General features: G+C 47.1%; 1 protein-coding gene across 1 annotated transcript in view; it reads right to left on the bottom strand.

Moving 5' to 3' along the window:
* Positions 1–1,793: 1,793 nt before the first annotated feature.
* Positions 1,794–20,616, bottom strand: part of MED14 (mediator complex subunit 14) — a 74,698-nt gene continuing 55,875 nt past the window's right edge. Inside the window, exons 27-36 of the mRNA XM_089544083.1 lie at positions 19,546–19,663; positions 18,634–18,918; positions 16,159–16,309; positions 14,094–14,321; positions 13,461–13,711; positions 12,479–12,661; positions 9,793–9,900; positions 6,682–6,804; positions 4,423–4,609; positions 1,794–1,998 (exon numbers count right to left, since the gene is read on the bottom strand). Of these exons, the coding sequence (XP_089400209.1) occupies positions 1,937–1,998; positions 4,423–4,609; positions 6,682–6,804; positions 9,793–9,900; positions 12,479–12,661; positions 13,461–13,711; positions 14,094–14,321; positions 16,159–16,309; positions 18,634–18,918; positions 19,546–19,663 (1,696 nt within the window). The 3' untranslated portion in view covers positions 1,794–1,936. The remainder of the gene's footprint in view (positions 1,999–4,422; positions 4,610–6,681; positions 6,805–9,792; positions 9,901–12,478; positions 12,662–13,460; positions 13,712–14,093; positions 14,322–16,158; positions 16,310–18,633; positions 18,919–19,545; positions 19,664–20,616) is intronic.

The following is a 20,616-nucleotide window of genomic DNA, read 5'->3' on the forward strand; positions in this document are numbered from 1 at the left end:
TCGATTTTTGAGGAAAGGAAAGGCGCATAACTAGCTCCATGAATCAGCGGACAGCTCAATCGCACTTTCAGGCTTGTGGCGGTGGTGCCCATTTGCAAAAAATTGCTTTCGCACAATATTTCGCGCTTAGCAATGCTATACCGCCAGCAATTTTTCTTCCCTGAAGCAATTTACGGACAAATTCTCAACTTTGTTTGACACCACTCACTCACCTTTCACAGCCGCACGCAGCGACGCAGCCGCGCCGGTCTTCCCAAGCCTGCCTTGGGCGCACCCATATGCATGCTGGTATGCTTACGCAGCAGGCAGCGCAAAATAAGCGAGTAAAATATATATTTTTTTTTTTGCAAAAATCTTGGTCAAAAGTTGGGGGAGCACAAATTACGCGAGTAAATATGGTACATCCGCAGGTCACCGCCAATATTATTCCCACTTCTCCTTTGAAGCCCTCGCTCAACATTCAAGCACACTTCAACTGGCAAACAGGCTACTTAACCGTCACAACACTGGACAGAATTGGGGTGGGTGGGAGATTGCAAAGCTGACTCTGGACAATTCAAACTCAAAAAGCACAACTTTTTTTTAATTATGTGGAATTCAAATTAAGGAGAGAATTATGACATACTTGATGCTGACTGGTCTAAAGCATTAGCCGGATGTTCGAATTCGGCCGTTCATAATTAATGAGGGTCCACTGTACCTCCTTGCTTTCACTGATATCACTTCAGTGGGTTCACACGACGAATGAAGTTGCGGCTGAATCTGTGACGTCATGTCAAGTCAGAGGACCGTCTACGTGCTAAAAGCGTTCACACAACAGATGAAAAACAGCAGAACCCAAAGTGAGAATGCGTCATCCTTTTTTTGTCCACATCGTCCGCGAACACTAATGACATCAAGCCACGTGATGCACGGTTCGTACTCGAGATATCCAATTCGGTTCGTCGTGTGAATCCGTCTTCGCTACCTTCCCATTCTGTTATCGGACATTTCCAAATAAAGGTATGATCCATTCCTGTCTCACAAGGTGCTTAGTAGCTTCCAGGAACATGAACACTGGAGCTAACGCAGGCAATGCCAAGTGGCACTAGAATCTCGATGATATGATCCTGGCTGATACATATTCATAAGATGCCCTGGCTAGAGTGCATTGTGTACAATGAGCAGAAATTAGGATGCTACGAACAGCCCCTCACCCCACTACGGATAACACAAAAGCGCGATTCATGACCGCACCCTCGAGTACACATACTATCGTGATGGAAAGAAACGCGAAGAACACAGCGCCTATGCCCTCTGCTGTTCGAATTTTTTTTCATCGCACTTTTACCTGAGTGGTAAGAAAAAGACATCAGAATCGTTTTAGAATGCATCATGGACAAATGTAGTGCCTTTTGCTAACACCGAAGTAAAAGCATGATGAAAAGAAATGAACAGCGAAGTGCCTAGGCTTCGCTCTGTTTGCATTTCTTTCCATCGCCCCTGTAGTACATCGCTGATACCGGCATCATCAGTCGCACGGTGCGCACCGCGAGTAGTGAGAGGAGGCACGCGACCAGCACAGCGCCGACATCATGAGTCAGTGGTCGTGCGCGGCCGTAAGTAAACTTAGTAAACCGGAAACGGATGTGCTTAAATTCTAAACACGAATTTCATTCATTCTGGACTATATAAATTTTGGGTGATAAGTATATTTTTCATGATCCAGTGAGATTCGCATGATCGAGATTCTACTAACAACAAATAAAAAGACCTCCCTGCAATTCTCCAGCAAATGCACAAAACAAGACCAATGCGGTACATTCTTTTTTGTTAAAAGTGTGAACTGAAAACATGAGATTTAATACGATGTTAGATTTCCCCCCACCCCGCCTTGCATGTGCACTACACTTGCATCTCCTTTCTTCATGCGACTGAGCCCTGCAGGATGAATGCTTCACTGTGGTGGAATGGTGAGACTGGTGAGAATTTCTCGTATTGATGGGAAAATGCAGCATTCTGAAAAGAGAGAGTGGAGACGTTTTTTGTCAGGGTAATCACAGTGCAATTATTCGCTGCAGAGTTTTCAGTGTACAGGCAAATTTGAGCATTTCTTGAGGTGCTATGTATCTGCCAGCTCCTTTTTGTATGCGTGTCCGGCAGGAAGGGATGGAAGACAAGATATGTGGAGTTCCCGAGGACCCCTTGAAACTTGCCGGGGTACCATGACGCTAAAAAGATTGAGAACCCCTGACATACAGGAAAGCTTCCAGGATATTATTTGTATATATAGATATTTACAAAGCCAATAACGTTTCGTCTTGAATCATATTAAGACGCATTTCTGATAATTCAAACAAAAAACTCTGCTCCCAAGAAGTCTAAATCCACTGTATGCAAAAGATGACACTCCTCTCTCTGGTGCAGTGCAATAACGTGAAAACCTGCAAAATTATCATTTCCTTTTAAAATTAAAACTGTGTGACAGCAGCGATTTTTCACAGTCCAGGTTTATGGTTTATGGGTTTAGTCAAACGCTTTAATTTGTGCACACTATTAGGAGTGTCAGAAGCAGAACTGCTCCAAAACGGTAATGGTCCCTGCAGCTTCTTTTAGTGTGTGATGTGGTAGCACTGGAGCTCCCCCACATATGGTGCTGCACGTGAGGCAAACAGCATGTGACGAGAACAGTTTTTTCAAAACTCTGCAGAACAGAAATACCACATGGACCACAGGGAAGGCACTCATCGGCGCTGGAGCGCCAAGACACCTTCGAAAAACAAAACAAACAAAAAAATGATGATCAATTTGCGCAGTTAGGCGCGAATTATGTGCGCTAGCAGCTCGGCTTTCCCTTCGGTTCCACTGTTCAGATCCAGTGTTCACAGATTGAAGTTGTTTGTAAAGAAATAATAGGTTAATGTCCATATATGCGGAGTGGTCATTCTCTACATTCATAGATCCCTCAGAGTCTTCCTAGTACTCCTGGCACTGCGGTGCAGCAGTCATGCGATCCGCCAGTGCCCTTCGATGGCAGGTGCTGCCTGCCACAAAACCGGCTTGAGAGAGATGCGGGGAATGGCCACTATAAGCGTTAGCGCATTAAAAATGACGGACGACAGAGTGGCTAGGCCAAATGTGAATTAGGCGTGCTAGCACTTCAGTTTCCCCTTCAATTTCGGTTTTGGTTTGAGGCTCGGTTTCAAAAGGTCAAGCAGGCCTCAGACAGAGAGCGTCGAAAGGCCCTAGTGCACTAAAACTGGAGGAAGTACTTAAGCTCCGCCTTAAGGGTGTGATGTGATAGCGTTAATGGGTTCGTGCCCATTATATGCAGAATTGGTCATTCTCTACTTATCATTCATAGAGCACTGGGAGTCCTCATGCCACTCCTGGCACAGTGGTGCAGCGGCTAAGCAATGTGCCACTGCCCTACTAGAATGGAAGATGCTGCCAGACCCAGGTTGCTCTCCTCAAGCAACCTATTATACAACCGATCATTGACTGAACTGCCACCTGCAACCGTGGGCAGGTTGCGATGATGCCACACGGTCACGTGACCAAGGTGGCCCACCTAGGCTGCTTCCAAGTGAAGCAGGCATCAGAGGAAGGTCAGTGAAAATGCTGAATGCAGGCCTAAGTGCTAACGCACTAAAAAAAAACAGCGAGAAGACAATCATTGTTCCAAATGGCATGCAACAATAGGCTCTGCTGACTGGGTGGCTGGCAACAAAGCTCCCGAAATGAAACTATGCAGCTGGACTTGGCCCATGGATGGTGGCTTGCGGAACGTCAACATGCCTGCCGTTGCATGCGCATGAGAGGGGCACGGGAAAGAATGTAATATGCAGTACTGGCCAAGCAATGAATATCTGGACAATCGTTTGCAGTGCTTGTCATACCTCGACATTGCACCGCTTCAAGAGCCCATCTGAATTAACCAATCCCAGCACTGGAACGTCCAAATAAACTAGCTTCTGACACCATAGACCTATATGAAAGTTTGGCAGGACTCCAGCGGCAGTTCGAATTATCCGAATTTCTGAACTAAGGGGGGTCGAATTAATGAGGTTTTGCTGTGGCTACAGCGTATACATGAGCCTGCTACAACAGTAAGAGAAAACGAGGCAGAGCTGTTTAATCCCACTTAGTTTAGAAACTAGCCACGGTGTTTACATTTCAAAACTGTGGAAGAGTGATTGATTTCAAGGTCTGCGAAATGCAGTGCGACAAAACAAACAAAATTATTTAGCTCCCAATTGTACAGAAGTTGGCACTGCCCATAGCTGATGCTAAACCTTCCCTGTTGGCACCTCCGCCTCCATCTTGCGTCCGGAAATCAGGCGCAGCAGATGCTTGGCTTTTCAAAACTGGCATGATAAAAGAACTCTAAAAAGCGGTAGGGGGGGGGGGGGGGGGGGGAGCAGCATGGGTTGAGCAGCTCACCATTGGGCGGTGCAAACTCGGCGAAGCGGCGCAGCATAGCATTGATGATGGTGACAGGTGCATTGGGCTGTGCCCCAGGGGCCTCCAGCCGCTTGTCGGCCACTTGCATCACATTGGCGCTCAAGTCGTACACCACGGGAACCGCTATGTGTGATGGTTCACCCGGCACCAACCGGCTCAGCTGCAACTGCACAAGCATAATAGTATAGGCGCCGCGTATTTCAACGTGTCACTGGGCCCGCTGGAACTCTACCACTGCGAGGAAAAGCGGCATAAACACACATCCCACAACGGCCCCGTGTGGCTGATCTTCATTTCGAAATTTAAACACACTCACTGCTAAAGAATATGAAATCTTTATTCAGATTTCAAAGTGGGTAAAAGTAAAGTATCAGTCACTGCCAAAGGCAGTCCACATAGTAATTAAAAGTTCCTTAATTTCCTTTAACTATTTTGCTACCATGTTTAGCGCTGTGTGTGTCTACTCATTCCCCGGTCCCTTGTCTTGTTGTGCTACTGGTCAGAAGTATTCAAAGTTACTCGAGAAAAAGGACTGTTCTTGATAGGCCTCAGGCATAATATATTCCTGCAAAATGTGTGAAGTGTAAAATAATGCTATATGCACGAAAATGATGGTAACAGAATGGGTTTTCTTAAGATACTTACTTCAGCACAAATACTTGGTGTGAATATTGCAAAAAAAAAAATATTGCCAAGCACACAAAAAGTTGAAAGTTAAGAAAAAAATATTGTTACAAGATAATATCTCTTTAAGAAAAGATATTAAAAACATTAAAGAACATACAAAATGTTTCAGATTTTTTTTTACAGACTAGCCAATTTATAACTCAAACCTTTTTCAGCTAGAAATTTTTTTCCGACACTTCATGAAAGAAAAGGTGTTTACGGAGTGTCCTTGACATAAATTTATCACTCCGAGAGAAAAATTTTCAAATTAAAATGTAATGTATCAAAATATAGCTCGATAAATGTACTTTTTGATATTACCAGATTGAGCCAAAAAACTTCGTGAAGAAGCCGAAAAAAATTGCAGAAACACAAATGTGTATCCACTGTACCATTGCTGATAACCTACTTGCATGAAAATTAAAAAAAAGGTATTACAGTGAAGCCTCGTTATAGAAAATAGGTAAAAAAATTATAAAATGGTTCAGTACTGGCGAAATTCACAATCTAAAATTCCATCACAAACTTAAAGAGGAGAATCAAAATTTAATCAGCGAAAGAACGGAAACTGGGAGAGACCTTTTGCATAGCTTGAGTACTGCTTTGAAGCAGCTCGTGGCGGTTGCGCACGCCACACAAAACCAAGCAGCAAATGCCAAGCAGCAAAGCATGGCAACACGCAGAGGTGGCCAGTCAAACATCAGCTTGCGTGGCTTCCTCACAATAGAGTGGTGACGCGTAAAACATCAGACGCCAGGACGAAAGCTATTGCTGTTTTCACTACATCAGGTCCATGACAATTAACGTGAGCTGCTGAAAAGCTACAATAATCGACCATGTCTAGATTTGGAGCACTATCTATGGGTACAGGAGGCGCAAACGGGTGCCGACTGCATGGCTACTGGATTTTCTCGCCACTGTGTGTGTGGCACTGTTGGTAAATGTGAAGTAAAGTGTGGACAGGTGCACAAATTTTACGCTGAGGTTGCGCAGTTTCTTCCGACGGTGCAATACCTTTGTCATAGTCACAGCTGCTTGATGCACTGAAAAAATCTGCTGAGGGTGCAGCAGCAGAATCGCGCAAAGCGGGATTTTTCCTGAGCGTGCACCATCCCCGTGGCTGACACTGTGCTGTAAGCGCACTACGCCGGAACCTCAACTTCAAGGGCATTTCAAAAATTGCAGCCTAGCGAGAAAAATACAAACTAAATAAGAAACAAAAGTAGAGTGCCTAAACAACCCACTTGATGGCACAGTGAGTCCTTGGAGGCCCAAGTAGCACTGAAATCGCGCTTCGAATCCGTTGATCGCCAGTGATCAATGCATCGTGGTGTGGCAAAGAAAGAGTTAAGCAGTGACAGCAACCTCCGTCAGATTGCACACAGCCTAGGACAAGAATTTCTCTACACCCAGCAGACAGCAACACAGCTAGGTGCATACAGGCCGCTGTGAAAGCACTCGTGGCTCCCACCGTTAATGTGAATGCTTGGCCAATTGATGCATATTACATGCTTCCAGAATAAACAGCTGAAGCTACACGACACAGATGCTGAGGAACAGCAGTACACTTACGAAGAACAGCATCTTGTTCTTGATCATGACGATTGAGCTCATTCCAGAGGGCGCAATGGGTGGCGCGGCAGGCGGAATGGTCAGGCACAGCTGCATACTCCACTTCATGTTCCGGTCTGGGGCCTGCAAGGGCATCAACAATGGAATCTTTTACACTTATAAAGTAACAACTTACTACGGTTGTTTTGAAGAACACTTTTAAGGCCGAGTCACACTGCGGAAACAGTCCACCAACCCGTCCGACAAAACAGTGTTTTCGTCGGGTTGGCGATCCTGTCACACCGCGTCAACACGAACAGTCGGTAAACATGTCGCTGTCTCCCGCCAGGCTGTGTTGGCCACATGTGCGCCACTTGTTCAGAAACACCCTGTCACACCAGAAAAACCACTTCAATCACGTTCCCCGGCGCTTCTCTGGCTTTGCTCGCGCGCTCTCCTCCGTGCGTGTGCACAACCGCGGAAACTGGAGACACCTTGCGCTGCCGTAGCTACTGGCGGTTTTGCAGAATATCGGATGAACTATGACTGTGCGCGGCGGCTGAGGTGCAGCCTTGCTCGATTCTGACTCGGGCGACCAGCCGCCACCGCAGAGAAACCGCACTGGATGATCGACTGGCTGAGAAGGGCACCTGAGAAAGGCGTTTTCGAAAACTTCATGCGAAAGAATTAAACACAGACTACATGCGTCTACTTTCTGTGACCTGTGTCTACTTCTACGCATTTTGTGTTTTGCGCTGCTGTTCCACAATGCATTATCAACCCGGCCGGTCACTACAAATCACGCCACAATCTCGGCAGATTCATCGAGTTTGTTCCACGCTCTGAGAGTACTAAAAAAAAAGATATAATTGTACGCATCATTCTTGCAATCAAATCGGAACCCAGTAAAGTTATTCTGATTGCTATCTCAAAGAAAAAAATGCAGCACTGCTTTCTTCTTCATCTCAAGTTCAAAAATAGCAGGACAGGCAACTGGTAACTCGCGCTCACCTGTGAAATACAGTCCAAACTAGCGATCTCTTGAAACACAGATTCCTTCAGATCACACCGTTGATATTTTGGGTCTGTTATATCCCATGGAAAACGCCTCTCTTCAACCATCCTGATCAAGTCACTTTCCTGGCGGCTGGAGAACGACGGCAGCATGTTTGCGGGAGCAACTGGCACACTCGTCTGCTGTCGTGGCTGCTGCTCGAGTGGTCCTATCTCGCGCACAACCCCGTCAAGAAACTACTAGTGCTCGCGGCCGCGGTAGGCTCTACACACAGCACAAGACATTCCTTTAGGCTCCCTACAAAGCCGCATTCGTCACTGCTCACAAGAATGCGACGGGGAACGTAGGAAATGTGCTTCTCCACTGCGGTGGCATCCGCCAGCCGGTGGTGGCCGCGGCAGCCTCCGCGTCTGTCTGCATGCGCCCGCCTGCAAGACGCCGTACGCGGCAGATACCATTGCGACGAAAAAAAACCACGACCTTACCTGAAAAAAATGCTCATGTTTGCACTTTGAAAACGATGTTTCCAAGCACGAAAGGCACAAAAGCAGTGAATCACCGCAAAGTGCTTGGTTTGGTTCGTGCGGTGTCGCCAGGAAATTCGCCCGGCCGGCGAACAGCGCCAACCGGGTCCACGAACGCTGTTTGTTTGTTGTTCCGGTTCCCGGAAGCTGTCATACCGAGGGAACATCCCAGCAACCTGTCTCGTTTCCCTGCCGTTCGTGCAGTGTGACAAGAAGTTGTGGAACGAGTTGGTTGGCCAACTTGTTGACGGCTCGTTTGCGAACATGTTTGGTTCATGTCGTTGTTGTGTTTCCGCAGTGTGACTCGGGCTTTACAAGACGAGATGGGAACATGCAATTTCACGACAACACTTCAGTAGAACACTGCTGTTGCATTGCCAAGTGCTTTGTTTTCCCAGCTGCTACATTTTCGTGGGCCAGCTCCCGTAGAAAGCACTGCATTACAGACTGCAATACCCCGCTGAGAGAGCGTTCCCGCATGCTAAGTTGCAAATACCGTGTAGATCGCTTATAACGCATGCCGCGGGGACTGCAAAAAACCACTCTATAAGTGGCATCACACTATAACAAAAACTTTGTTTTTTCAGGTCACAACACATGCCAGATGGGTAGCTTCCTTCCAAAGACGCTTTATTTATCATTTAATTAAAAGCAACCCACTGAGTCGAACGAACGCTTAGATAAGTTTTAGCATACTGCACATAGTGCGACCGCCCATGGAAAAGTGCGATAGAAGCAATTTCATGGAGGAGTGGGGTGAGGGCTAGACAGATGCGTGGTACAGTTACTGTGATGATTTGCATTCCTTCAAGAGTCGGCAGCGCAACCAGTTGGGTGATTACGGATGGCAACATGCTTGAAGCAGTGCCTTTCACTGGCGAAAAAGTGTAACCTAAGCAGCAGAGTGTCAGCATACAAGAAAACAATTCACTCTGCCGCATTTCTGTCAGATTGATCATCGATCGCTGCGTAACTTTTTGTTGCATCTGTTTTGCGGAGTAAGCAGCAGCGTGCCACGGAAGCCCTTGGTGCCGCGCAAGGGAACGCATTTGCTGTTCTGCATGGTCACCAAGCATATTTCAAAACCGCACTATAACCGGTATTCATTTCATGCGACAGCATATTAAGCACCACGAATTTACACTGAGACCAATGGGAGGCAGACCGATGGACAGCAAAAGCCGCATCATATCCAGTCCCACACTAAAAGCAGTTATGTTATCAGTAGTCTTATGACTTCAAGATCTTTATGCATATTTTTTTCGTGTACACTTCCCGGCTGCTATGTGTCCCGGCTGGTAAGTTTTTTTTTCTCGGTCCTGTGAAAAACATATCATCGGTGTTCTACTGAATGTACAGTCATCCCTAGACCTGTCCAGAGAGCTTGAACTCCGTTCGTTTGCTGCTAGACGTCGCTATGCGTGCTGCGGAGCATTGTAGGACATGGAGTTTGAGCACTCTAGACAGGTCTGTGGACGACTGCACTGCACTGGCAGCAATGTTCTGCACAAATTTACCCATGCACAGTCCATTCCAACAGAGTGCGCTACTATGCGGAAGCAGAGCTAGCTCTCCAGGGAGACGGCTACTCACCAGCTCCAACCTCATCAGCTGAACAAAGTCCTTGAGAATGTTCAGTGGTGCATTAAGCAGTCTTGTGAATGACATGAAAGCATTGGGCTTGTATGGGAAGCTCGCCACCTTTGACCAAGAAAGGAAGTAGAGGACACAGCATTTAGGTCTTCTGTGCACAAGTCACATGAAAAAGCTCTTTCCTTCATCAATGCAATTCAGAACAATATTCCAGTGCCTCACAAGAAGGTGCAGTGGAAACACGTCCAAGAAGAGCAAGTTCTGATGTGAAAAGAAGCAAATACAGCAGAACCCCTCTAAGTAAAGTACCTCAGACCAGCAAAAATATTTTTGATATCATTTGGTGGTAATGGCATGGCTCTGAGTTTGCTCTCTCGTAATTAATTGGTTGCTTACTAAGCACACAGTGTTGGTTTATAAAAAGAACACTCAGAATTATCTTAAATCCTGCTCTTATCGTCCTTTTATGTGATATTTATTTTCATTTATCACATTTTATGTTATCACGTTTTCATTTACATCTTATGGAAGTACCGCACCTGCACAAATACAACGCTGCCACGAGTATGTGGAAGTACCACATTTGCGCAAATATAACACTGCCACAAACATAATGCGGGTTTGATTCCATGTGAAAACCAAACCTTTGCAGGAGCTTGACGGCATCTTCCATAGCTCAGCATAACTAAAGAGGCAGCAGTCAAGAAACGTGCATGACACTAACAAGCGCAGCAGAACCACTCTGTGCTGCCGCAACTCCACTGCTTGCCACCTTTTCCCCGTGCTCCACGCCGTTGTGCTGCGAACATTCAGCCTTCTCTTCCCTTCCCTACTTTTCAATGCACTTTTACTGGCTTACCTTTCTCAGCGACCCATGCCGCCTTACTTCCAGGTTGATAGCCAGCTTTACTTTTTTTTTTTCCAAGCATGCCATGTGCTTTGCCTCACAACCCCAAGGTCTTCAAAATGTTAGCTTCTCTTTGCAGCTCTCTACCTTGGTGGTGAAGCCATCTCAAAAAGCGCCATTTTTTCGCCTTCGGAATTCATTTGCCTCCAAATGTTGGCTTCGCTATCCTAGACTTCGCACGAGCAGTGATACCACCATGCTGCAGGAAGTACCATATGAACGCATGTAAGGGCCGCACCTGTGCAAGGGCCGCACCCGTGTAAGGGCCGCACCCTGTTTTCCCAAAGGAAATATTTCTTGTTTAAAAATCCATGCTAGGGCCACACCCAAACTTTCCATGACCCACGCGGGAATAGCCTTCAAATGGACACGCCATGGCCTCCGTGATCAGCTTTGGCAGTGAGCAACAGCGCGCAGGAGCTTTCAGGTGCCACTCACAGATGGCACCCGAGGACATGTGTCATCACCATCTCCAGCTTTTTGTGGCTGTCAAAGCACAGGAGTTTTAATAGCGTGGTAGTTCACTGTAGTTGTGGCTTTCGTGTGTTGCCGCCAAGTGTTGCAATTTTAGCACGATGGGTAAGCACCCTAATAGCTACACGGCTGGGAGTTTGCTCTCGAACACCGCAAGCGTGCGGCAGGCAGGAAATTCGCCGCCAACGAGAAGAGTGTCTGACGATGGTGTGCAATCAAAAGAATGCATTGAGGAACACTAGCTGCAAAAAGCGCACTTTTCGAAGCAAGTCGTACAAGTTTCCTGAACTGGAAGAAGAGCTGTTCTGCCATGTGATGGAAGAGCGGAACAACAGCTACGTGCTGACAATGGACATAATGCGTGACTTCTTGAGGGATGAGCACGCACCAGAGCACAGCATCAGCTCGCAGTCTGGACTCCACGAGTGACGATTGAACAAAGAATAAATGCTGCTCATTTCCTGATTGGCGAGTTTTTACTTATCAAAAAAAAAAAAAACGCACATCACATGTATGGGCCGCACTCCAAAAATTGGCCCTCAAATCTGCAAAAAAAAAGTGCAGCCCTTACACGCGTTCATACGGTATGTCACCATGGCCAGGCACTTTTTATTATAGCTGTTTATTTGAAAAAAAAACCTTTACTACAAACGAAAAAAAGTGGACAGGAAGATGAAATGGGACTGCAGTTTCACTTTGCTATATCAGAGTTCAACTGCATCCGAGTTTGCTACAGTAGGTTTCTACTGCAGCTCCGCAAGCTCCAAGAAGCAATTCCCAAACTCAAGTGCTACTCTGCCCTCCCACTAAAACCCAAGTAGCCTAACAGCTGAGGTTCAGCTCTTTCACAAGTTTCCAACAGCTGGCTATTGCCAGTGGTGAATGACAGAGTTGTTGACTGTATTACATGCTGCATGAAACAAAGATGTATTCCAGACAAGAAACCTCAGGTAAGGCTCGAGAAACAGCAGACAGTTTTCCTGAACGCTAACATAGTCTCCCAACTGCCTGCCCCCCCCCCCCCCCCCCCCCCCCCCCCCCCCCCTTGCTGTTTGGAATGCAGTGTAAATTCATCGAATGACCGCAGATCCCTTATTAATAAGTAAAGGGGTAGGTTCATGTGCAGGCAGAGAGGGCAATGGTAGATGGTGCTTAGTTCACATAATATGGACAGTAGCTTGGTCAAGGCCTGAGTCAGTCCGTGAGTAACTTTAAAAAACCAGTCCAACAGCCCAGCGGCTGTTGGCACCTGTAGGCATGAAGCCAAAAGATGAAGAAAAGGAAAAACAGCCCCCATCAGAGCACCTTGGTGTCAAAGTATCGCTCCAGCAGCTGCAGTTCTTCGGGGGCCCACTGGTCAGGTGGCCCATTCTGGGAGAGCTTGAGGTGCAGCGACTGCAACGTGGTGGGGTTCAGGCTCACGCGGCACTGCAGTGTCTCTGCCCTGAACTGGATCACTCCTGGCTCCGCCGGAGACAGCATCGTCATCTGCACAACAAAATGTGGCAAGCGTTCCCTCAGCCGACTCCATGGCCATGAGGCAAAACGAGCACATGCCAAGAATGTGCATAACAGGCCAGCTATGAGCCAGGCACAAGGGGAGCGCAGGAACATGCAAAGCAAACAACGCAGACACATTTCATGACACACAGAGCACACAATGCTGTACAGAGTTCTCTATCCATGCCAGAAGTTCTTGCTGCTAAAATAAAAACTGTCTCAACATTTGGCATGACAGCGTGTCTCAAGTTTGCAAGCCTGCAGAGTGCCACAAACAGCTCACAGCTGCTCAAAAACTGTAAGGCTGCTTGCTGTAAGCACAAATGCTAGAGCTCATAAGTGACTCATTTATACACCAGTTTCTGCAAACTAGCTGCAGATGCCTGGATTTTCAACTGGAATTCCATAACTGTTGCTAGAGACCTTTCTTTGTTAATTTTCCTTCAAATCTTTATCCATTTTTTTTCCCTTTAATAGGCCCTCGTTTTCATTTGCCTTTCCTTCCTTTCCCTTCCTCTGGCTGCCTCACTTAGAGCTGACTTCACCTGAATGACTCCTCCATCTTTCTCTGAATGTCATCACATAAAGCACAGATAAATGAAAGCACGATGCAACTGCTTCAATAGAGCAACAACAATCGCACCGTCCACATCTTGTATACCTCTGCAACTCCACCCACCTTTCCACTCCCCTCCTCCTATCCTCCACCTACGGCTGATGGATCCATTCACCTGCCTAGTGTGGCTAGGCACCAAGCTGGGAGTTTCGAACGCCAACTACTACTCACGTTGTCATCTCCCTGGACCACACGATGCAGGCTCTTGCGCATGAAGACACAGCCCAGGAAGCGTTCCAGCGGGGAGCAGTGGGGGGCCAGGGCCCCTCCTCCCATCAGTGCCCCACCTCCCATGGGCCCACCGTGGCCTGCCCCGCTCTGGCAGGCCAGGTCGAGTGCCTTGTGCGACAGCAGGGTGGGTATGGCAGCTGCCCATGACCGCTGCGGAAGCACTCGCGCCGCACCTCCAGGAGCTCCTAGCCCTGCGAGGGCAAAGTGCAAAATGCATGTCTTATCCCCACACACAGCAACTCCAATACAAGCAACATCCCACTCTTTAGTAAGCATGTCAAATCATGCAAAACTGCAGTGGCTGGATAGACCGAACAAAAGCAAATACAAAGGTGCCATTTGGACACTTTGTTTTTTGTTGCTGGCATTACTGATGCACCTAAAGTAACGTGCACATACAAGCAACTACTACTTCCATGTTTAAAGTAAATGAGTGCAACAAGAGTACAGCAAGCAATGAAAGACAGATCAAATTCTTCAGAAAATAATGAATTAAAAACATTTCTAAGGTGTAAAGATGGCCTATCAGAAGTATGAGCATGGATGAGACCGCACGTAGTGTGTCTGGCTCACCTTGAGGTGGCAAAGGTGGCTTGTGGTCGAGAGGCGCACCCGTCTGAGGGCTGTGCAAGGGAGCGCCCCCAACCGATGGGGGTGCATGTGGCGATGGTGCCAAGCGTGGGGAAGGGCGTGGCACAGATGGGCTTCCTGGCCAAGTGCCAGGGACTGGCGACGATAATGACATGCTGCCCGTTGAGCCCCCTGGTGTTGGAAACGGAGACCCGCCCTCTGGGTGGCTTCCTGTGCAACAAAGCATAGGAACAAACTTGCAGCAAGGCGAGTGCTTAAAGGGCCGCAAAAGGCCCAACCGGCAAATTTCATTACAGTGTGGATAACTGCAAATCACAGGAATACCAAGTGAGTGTCATTATTTAACCGTGTGTTTATGTTTCATGTCTTTTCACAAATCTGCCTCTGCACTGCAAATGCTCTCTGCCCTTCTGTCTTGCCTTGATCAAATGTACAGAAGGCCCCCTATAATTAACTGCAGTTAGTGGCTTTCATTCCAGCTTCCCCATTCACCGAAATCAAAACTTCCTACTTTTAAAAGAAAGTAAAAGAGCATGAGCGAGTTTTAACCCCTCAAAACTTCTAATTTTTGACATTTCTAATGTGTCTTTTGGTAGAATGGGCATAACATTTTATTACATGCCATTTTGAACATTATTACTTATATTTCATTATTCAAATATTTGTTTGCATGTAGTTTCCAAAAGAATGAATGCTCTCCTACCACTAAGCCAAATTTTAATATCCGATTTTTTCACCAATGATTTGGTGCTGAACTGCCATATTTTCATGTTCTCTCTAGCAATTTCCCTCTGCATAATTGCAACATCTTCCAGCAGTTAGGTCATATGGCACAGCACAGCAATTGGATACTGCATTATGCTGCATCACGTGTTACGCTCAGAGGTGTCTCCTGCCCAAGCTGCAGTGAAATTTCTTATAGCATTGCAGTAAGACACCACTCTCTTTACACACAGAAAAACGTGGAAAGCATGAAAACCTAAAAGTTTTACCAGCAATGCAATAGCGAATCCCCTTTAAGCTCCTTCCCATCCAACAATATGGTTGATCAACAGGCCAGCAGAAGGTGCAGTAATGCCGACATGCTGTGTTCAAGAGATCAATTAATTTTCAGTTTTAACTACCGTATTTTCCGGTGTACAAGACGCACCCTTGTATAAGACGCACCCGCCATATATGCAGGGTGTCATTGAAAAAATTGGTATATAAGACGCACCCGTGTATAAGGCGCACCCCCATTTACCCAGTTAGGGTAGTGAGGTTTAATTAAACATGCTTATGTGACCATTGCAAAATGCACCGTATGTGTGAGAAGTTCTTAAGCAACGCTAAGTGATCGAAAAATGCAACACTCACGCCATACCAGCCCACGTTTTAGCACAAAAGAAAAAAAAAGCGAAAGAACTCTATGTCCATAACAATTTATTTTTACATAAGACCTTCAAAGTCTTCATCTTCGGATGCGCTATCGAAAAGGCAACGCGTCTGAAGCATTCTCTTCGCACTACGTACTTGCAAAGGGTGACTAAAAAAAAACACCGGCTTCTCTTGGCTTGTCTTGACAATGGCGAGAAGCGCGACTGTCACTATCTTTTGTCATTTCACATTACCTTTGCTTGGGGCCACCGAAACGGCCGCGTGTTTAAGATCCCGGAAGTGGTCAACCCCGCCGTTTCATGATAAAGTTCACCTAAAAAAGTTGCGCACGGCGGTCCCCGTATTGAAGTATTAACCATGTTACAACCGCGTTATTGATAGTAATATTTTTTCGGTGGAAAAAGCTTGAACACGAACCTGAGTAATTTCTGAACTCGCAAAAAAAAACGGAAAATTCGCATATAAGACGCACCCTTGTATAGGACGCACCAGTAAGATTTTTGAAAAAAAACCGCGTCTTATACACCGGAAAATACGGTAAGTAAATTTGCGACAAAGGTAACAAGGTACTGACCAGTGCATAAGTGATAAGACAAGCTGCTTATCAACATGCCCGACCACACTTGTTGCACTGTATGCAAGTGCTCTATGGCAAAGAAACAGCACCCACCAGCCTGCGACTGAGAGGAGGCCATGTAGCCCTGCGTAGCCGGACTGGGCATGGGCACTTGAGATGGCGATGGGGCCAGGAAAGAGGGCGATGGTGCATGGAGGGGGTTCACAGGGGAGCCAGCACCAAAAAGGTGCCCAGGGCTTTGTGCCTGCACAAAGGACACCAGAGGCTGCTTAATGTGTCACAGCTCTCCCTCCTGCACAAAGGCTCACCAAGACTGCCAAAAAAAGACATCTGCCACTGCTGCCGAGGAAGCCACGGGTAAGCAAGTATGAGAGCATAAAAGAAGCAACACGCTGCAAAGACTGGCACACAATATGGACCCATGTATAAACGGGCTGTTCTTCAGGGACAGCAAAAACGAAAAAGAAGTTTTCATCCCCATATACCTAGTGCAAGTAGAGAAATCTCACCGAAAGCATTCATATGAACTGCATTTCGTGCTTCACAGCGGTGACGCCATGCAGACCAGTTAAGCATACGCGCCACATGCCTGCGTGCTCAGCGGAACCTCCGGGCCAGGCGTCATTAAGGGGCATGCATCTTCATTTGCCTGGAACTGGCTTGCTACCTCTCTCGTGCCAATGAGCTTGATTAGAGAACTTTGTGCCATGAAAAGAGCAGAAGAGGAGGCAGTCAGCTCGAAGTCTTGTTCAGGAACTCACGAAAGCCAAACAACCTATGCAAAGGCGCAAGCACACACTTTGGAGGTGTCCACGGAGTCAGGGCATTATTAAAGATCGTTGTCGTCAGATGTACAGTGTACCGAGAGTCCCCTGTCAGGGACTCGTCTCTGGTACCGTAGAGTGCGTTCGACATCCCACATTTCTTGAAAGCGCAACCGACGAGCTCCTCAGGAATGCTGGCCCAAGCGTCCGTGACAGAATGCATAGCATAGCTGGAGAGGCCCATTTCAGCCATCCAGCAGCAGTAACTGCAGCTTATACATACCCTACCCAGTTCATGTAGCAGCGCACAACGTAATGCCAATGCTTTCTGCAGCTACAATCACTTTCTTTTTACAGTCAAGCCCGGATATACCAAACCCGGATATTTCGAATTGGATACTCCGAGGACACAGATTATCCCCTAGAAATATCCTGCGTAATATACAAGAAAGTCGCACAGTATTTTAATTTCACTGGTATATAGTTCGATATATCGAACGGTGCACCGTGCCCCTGCATGTGACGCTTTTCCTAGCAGCACTCTTCGATCACTCTCCGCATGTGGAGACGGGTAAGATGCACAGCCACGGGCATGTGCTGGAAGCGCTAGCACTGTGAAACCGTGTGATGAGGTGAACATGGGTTGTGCTTGAGGGTGGTCTTCGGTCTCTTGTACTCAATTTCCATGCCAGGTCGTTGTCATGGGGTAAAGTGAACCTGACTAACTAAAGCTTGGCTCCAGCCTTCTCATGATATGCTTCGCTGCTGAAGGCATTGCAGAGACCGGTTCTGCCTTAATTTTAACAAGCGATTGTTCTATTGATAGTGCAATGGTAATAGAATTAGACACCCCATCAAGGCAGTGGCTATTTCCAAACCACTGTCCGCAACAGCGGCTTCAATGTGAAGCAGGCCAAAGCAAGCAACGCCCAGTGAGCGCTGCACTGCCAGCATGCTGCCAGGTGGCAAGTCGCTGCAAGTCACTAATGTGGGTGGAATGTATTCTCGCTTCGAGGTTAGATGACCTTATATACGTACTGCCATTTTTTTTATATATAGAATGATTGATCTAACTAAATATTTCGTGGCCCCTTTGAGTTCAATATATCCAGGTTCGACTGTAAAAGCAGGCTGCTTTCACAGTGGACCATGCAGTCCACCGATAGTTGTAAACCGGCTCCCACTTCCAACAGACGATGGCGCGTGTAGCGCGAGTGCCAAATATTTGGCAGGGACAGACTGGAGCGCCAGAGCTCGCGCTGCTTGCATCTCACATGCACGCACGCACGCACGCACGCACGCACACACACACACACAATGAGTAATTACTCCCTTAATTACACACACAATGAGTAATTACTCCCTTATTACAAATCTACTCCACCTTGGGGGATTCCCCTAAAATATTTGGTCAACACACACACACACACACACACACACACACACACACACACACCTGGGCACGTTGCGCACCAGACAGTGGACGGGTCAGCAGCCTGCCAAAAAGCAGGCTTCAGACAAATACACAATCGCTAAATGCGGGGAATGCCCACAATAAGTGCTAACGCACTAAAAACAAAAGACACAGTATCAGGTTCTTCCGGAATATACTGGGGTCATGTAGCACACATTAGGGGCATAAATGCTCTCGCCAACATCTTCGCCATGCATGGCCCATTTGACAGTGGAAACAATGTCAGAGACTGACTTGCATGTCAGTCTGCTTTGAGCTACCAAGTTAGGAGCAGTATGCCTACTGGCATACTGAACCGATCCTCCAAGACTGCTGTGATGCGCAACCCACCTGAGACAGCACTGATGGATGAGGTGAAGCTGGCGTGTGAGGGTTAGAAGGGGGCGTCATAGGGTGGTGGAAACGCAGTCCGCCGGTGGCAGCGGCCACTGCTGCAGCCGCGGCAGAGGCGCCATCTTGCCCACGCTGAGCTGGGGAGTTGGGACGCAGACCAGGCCCCAGGAAGGAGTCCATGCCCTCCAGTGTAGGGATGGGCGATGGAGGGTTGTCATCCTCCGACTGGGAACGCCTCCGCAGCTGGCACGCACTCTCGTCTACAAACTTGCTCAGGAAGGCCTGCGAGAGAGAGAGAGAAGACACAAACATCCTCGTTCCCTTCTTTATTCACTGCACCCCACACCAGGCCAGTCTGCTCAAGCCTTTCCACTACCACAAAAGGCAAAGAATGTGTAGCATGAAGCATGAATGCTTACAACCATTACTCACCAAACTGTGCTTTATTCAGATGCCAACAGCTGCCTAGTGGGATGGCTGTCCATGAGAAAGCCAAGCCAGTACTGACACATCAAAGCACACATTCATTTCATAGTACTATGCCCAAACTGATCACTACTGCTCAGGAAGGGCCCAGTTCTGAAAAAAAGTTTTATTGATGAAGTCACAATTCTTCAGGGAGCATGTATTTTTGTGTGCCAATTCTAAATATGTCATTTAAGTTTGTGTACTGCGTAACCCCATCAGAGCACCTGTGGTAACCACCCGCCGGTCACACATTTCTCTGCTCACATCACATCTTCCTCCTCGCACGGTACCCACCCTCCAAGTGGTTCCCATGGCAATGCACACACCGGTTACACCGATGACTACAACATACTGCTATGACGCAAAGTCCAGGAATGGGCACTTAACAGCTGTCACTGTAAAATAAGTCCACTCTAGATAAATAAAGCATGATGCACTCACCCTCAGTCCCTGGATTGGGGTGAAGTCCTCGACAGCCTTGGTCTTGTCAAATTTGCTGTACGCCCCGTCCCTGACTGCCACAAAGCCCTCCGGCCGACATTGGATGTCGAGAACATAGCTGAAGGACAGAAGCTGAGGAGCGTACGCACTTCTCAGAAAGGTGCCACTGGACTTCCACGTCACTCTGGTGTTAATAAGGCTTGATCTTCATCATGCTACAGTGTACCAAGTACCCCTCAACGCTGCGCACAGACTGCCAAGATTAAATTCTAAGACATGCCTCTCAACATCAACTAATTATATGATCAATATCCTTTGCACACAACATGTGCTGCATTATCTTGCTCAAAAACACAGGACTTCTAGGAAGCTTGCACACAGTATGGAAGGAAATGTGACAGAAATCAGCACACAATCAATGTTATATTAACGAAGAGCGTCAGCGGTTATACAGTCAAGCCCACTTATAATGACCGCAGTTCATTAATAATGAACACTCGCTGATCATGAACTAGGGTGGAGCGACTTTCAAAATATTTATTGGGGTTATTCGGCACACTGCCTTTCAGAAAAAACCAACAAACCATGGTCACATCACTCGGTCATAACGAACGAGGAAGCACAACAAACTTGCTCCAGCAGTCATAGAAAGAGTGCTTACCCGCAGGTCAGAGACAGACCACAGAGCATTTCCCAGCTCCCGTCATTCACCCAAAGAAAAGTTCAACCCCATTCCCAAGAAAGAAAACAATAAAGAAGGCACATTGAAACTTCAGTAAAAGCCAAAAGGCTACAAGGTCAGTCGGTGCATACGTGTGTGCCATCTGGGCAAACAAAGCATCTAAATAAGGGAGTAATTACTCATTGGCATCCACCCGAGCGCAGCCAAACGGCTACAAATTTACAAATCTACTCCACCTTGGGGGATTCCCCTAAAAATTTGACCAAAGCATCTAAAACGGAACGAGAAGCATGGTAAGTGCGAGGCAGCAGCACAGCTGAAAGTGAAACTTCTGAGCATGGCCAATTATCAACCAGTGACAGAAAGTTTTGAATACCAGTCACTAGGTG

The sequence above is a fragment of the Amblyomma mixtum genome, chromosome 5 (genome assembly GCF_055824585.1).
Source record: "Amblyomma mixtum isolate Tamu chromosome 5, ASM5582458v1, whole genome shotgun sequence".
In the NCBI taxonomy this organism is placed as follows: Eukaryota; Metazoa; Arthropoda; class Arachnida; order Ixodida; family Ixodidae; genus Amblyomma; species Amblyomma mixtum.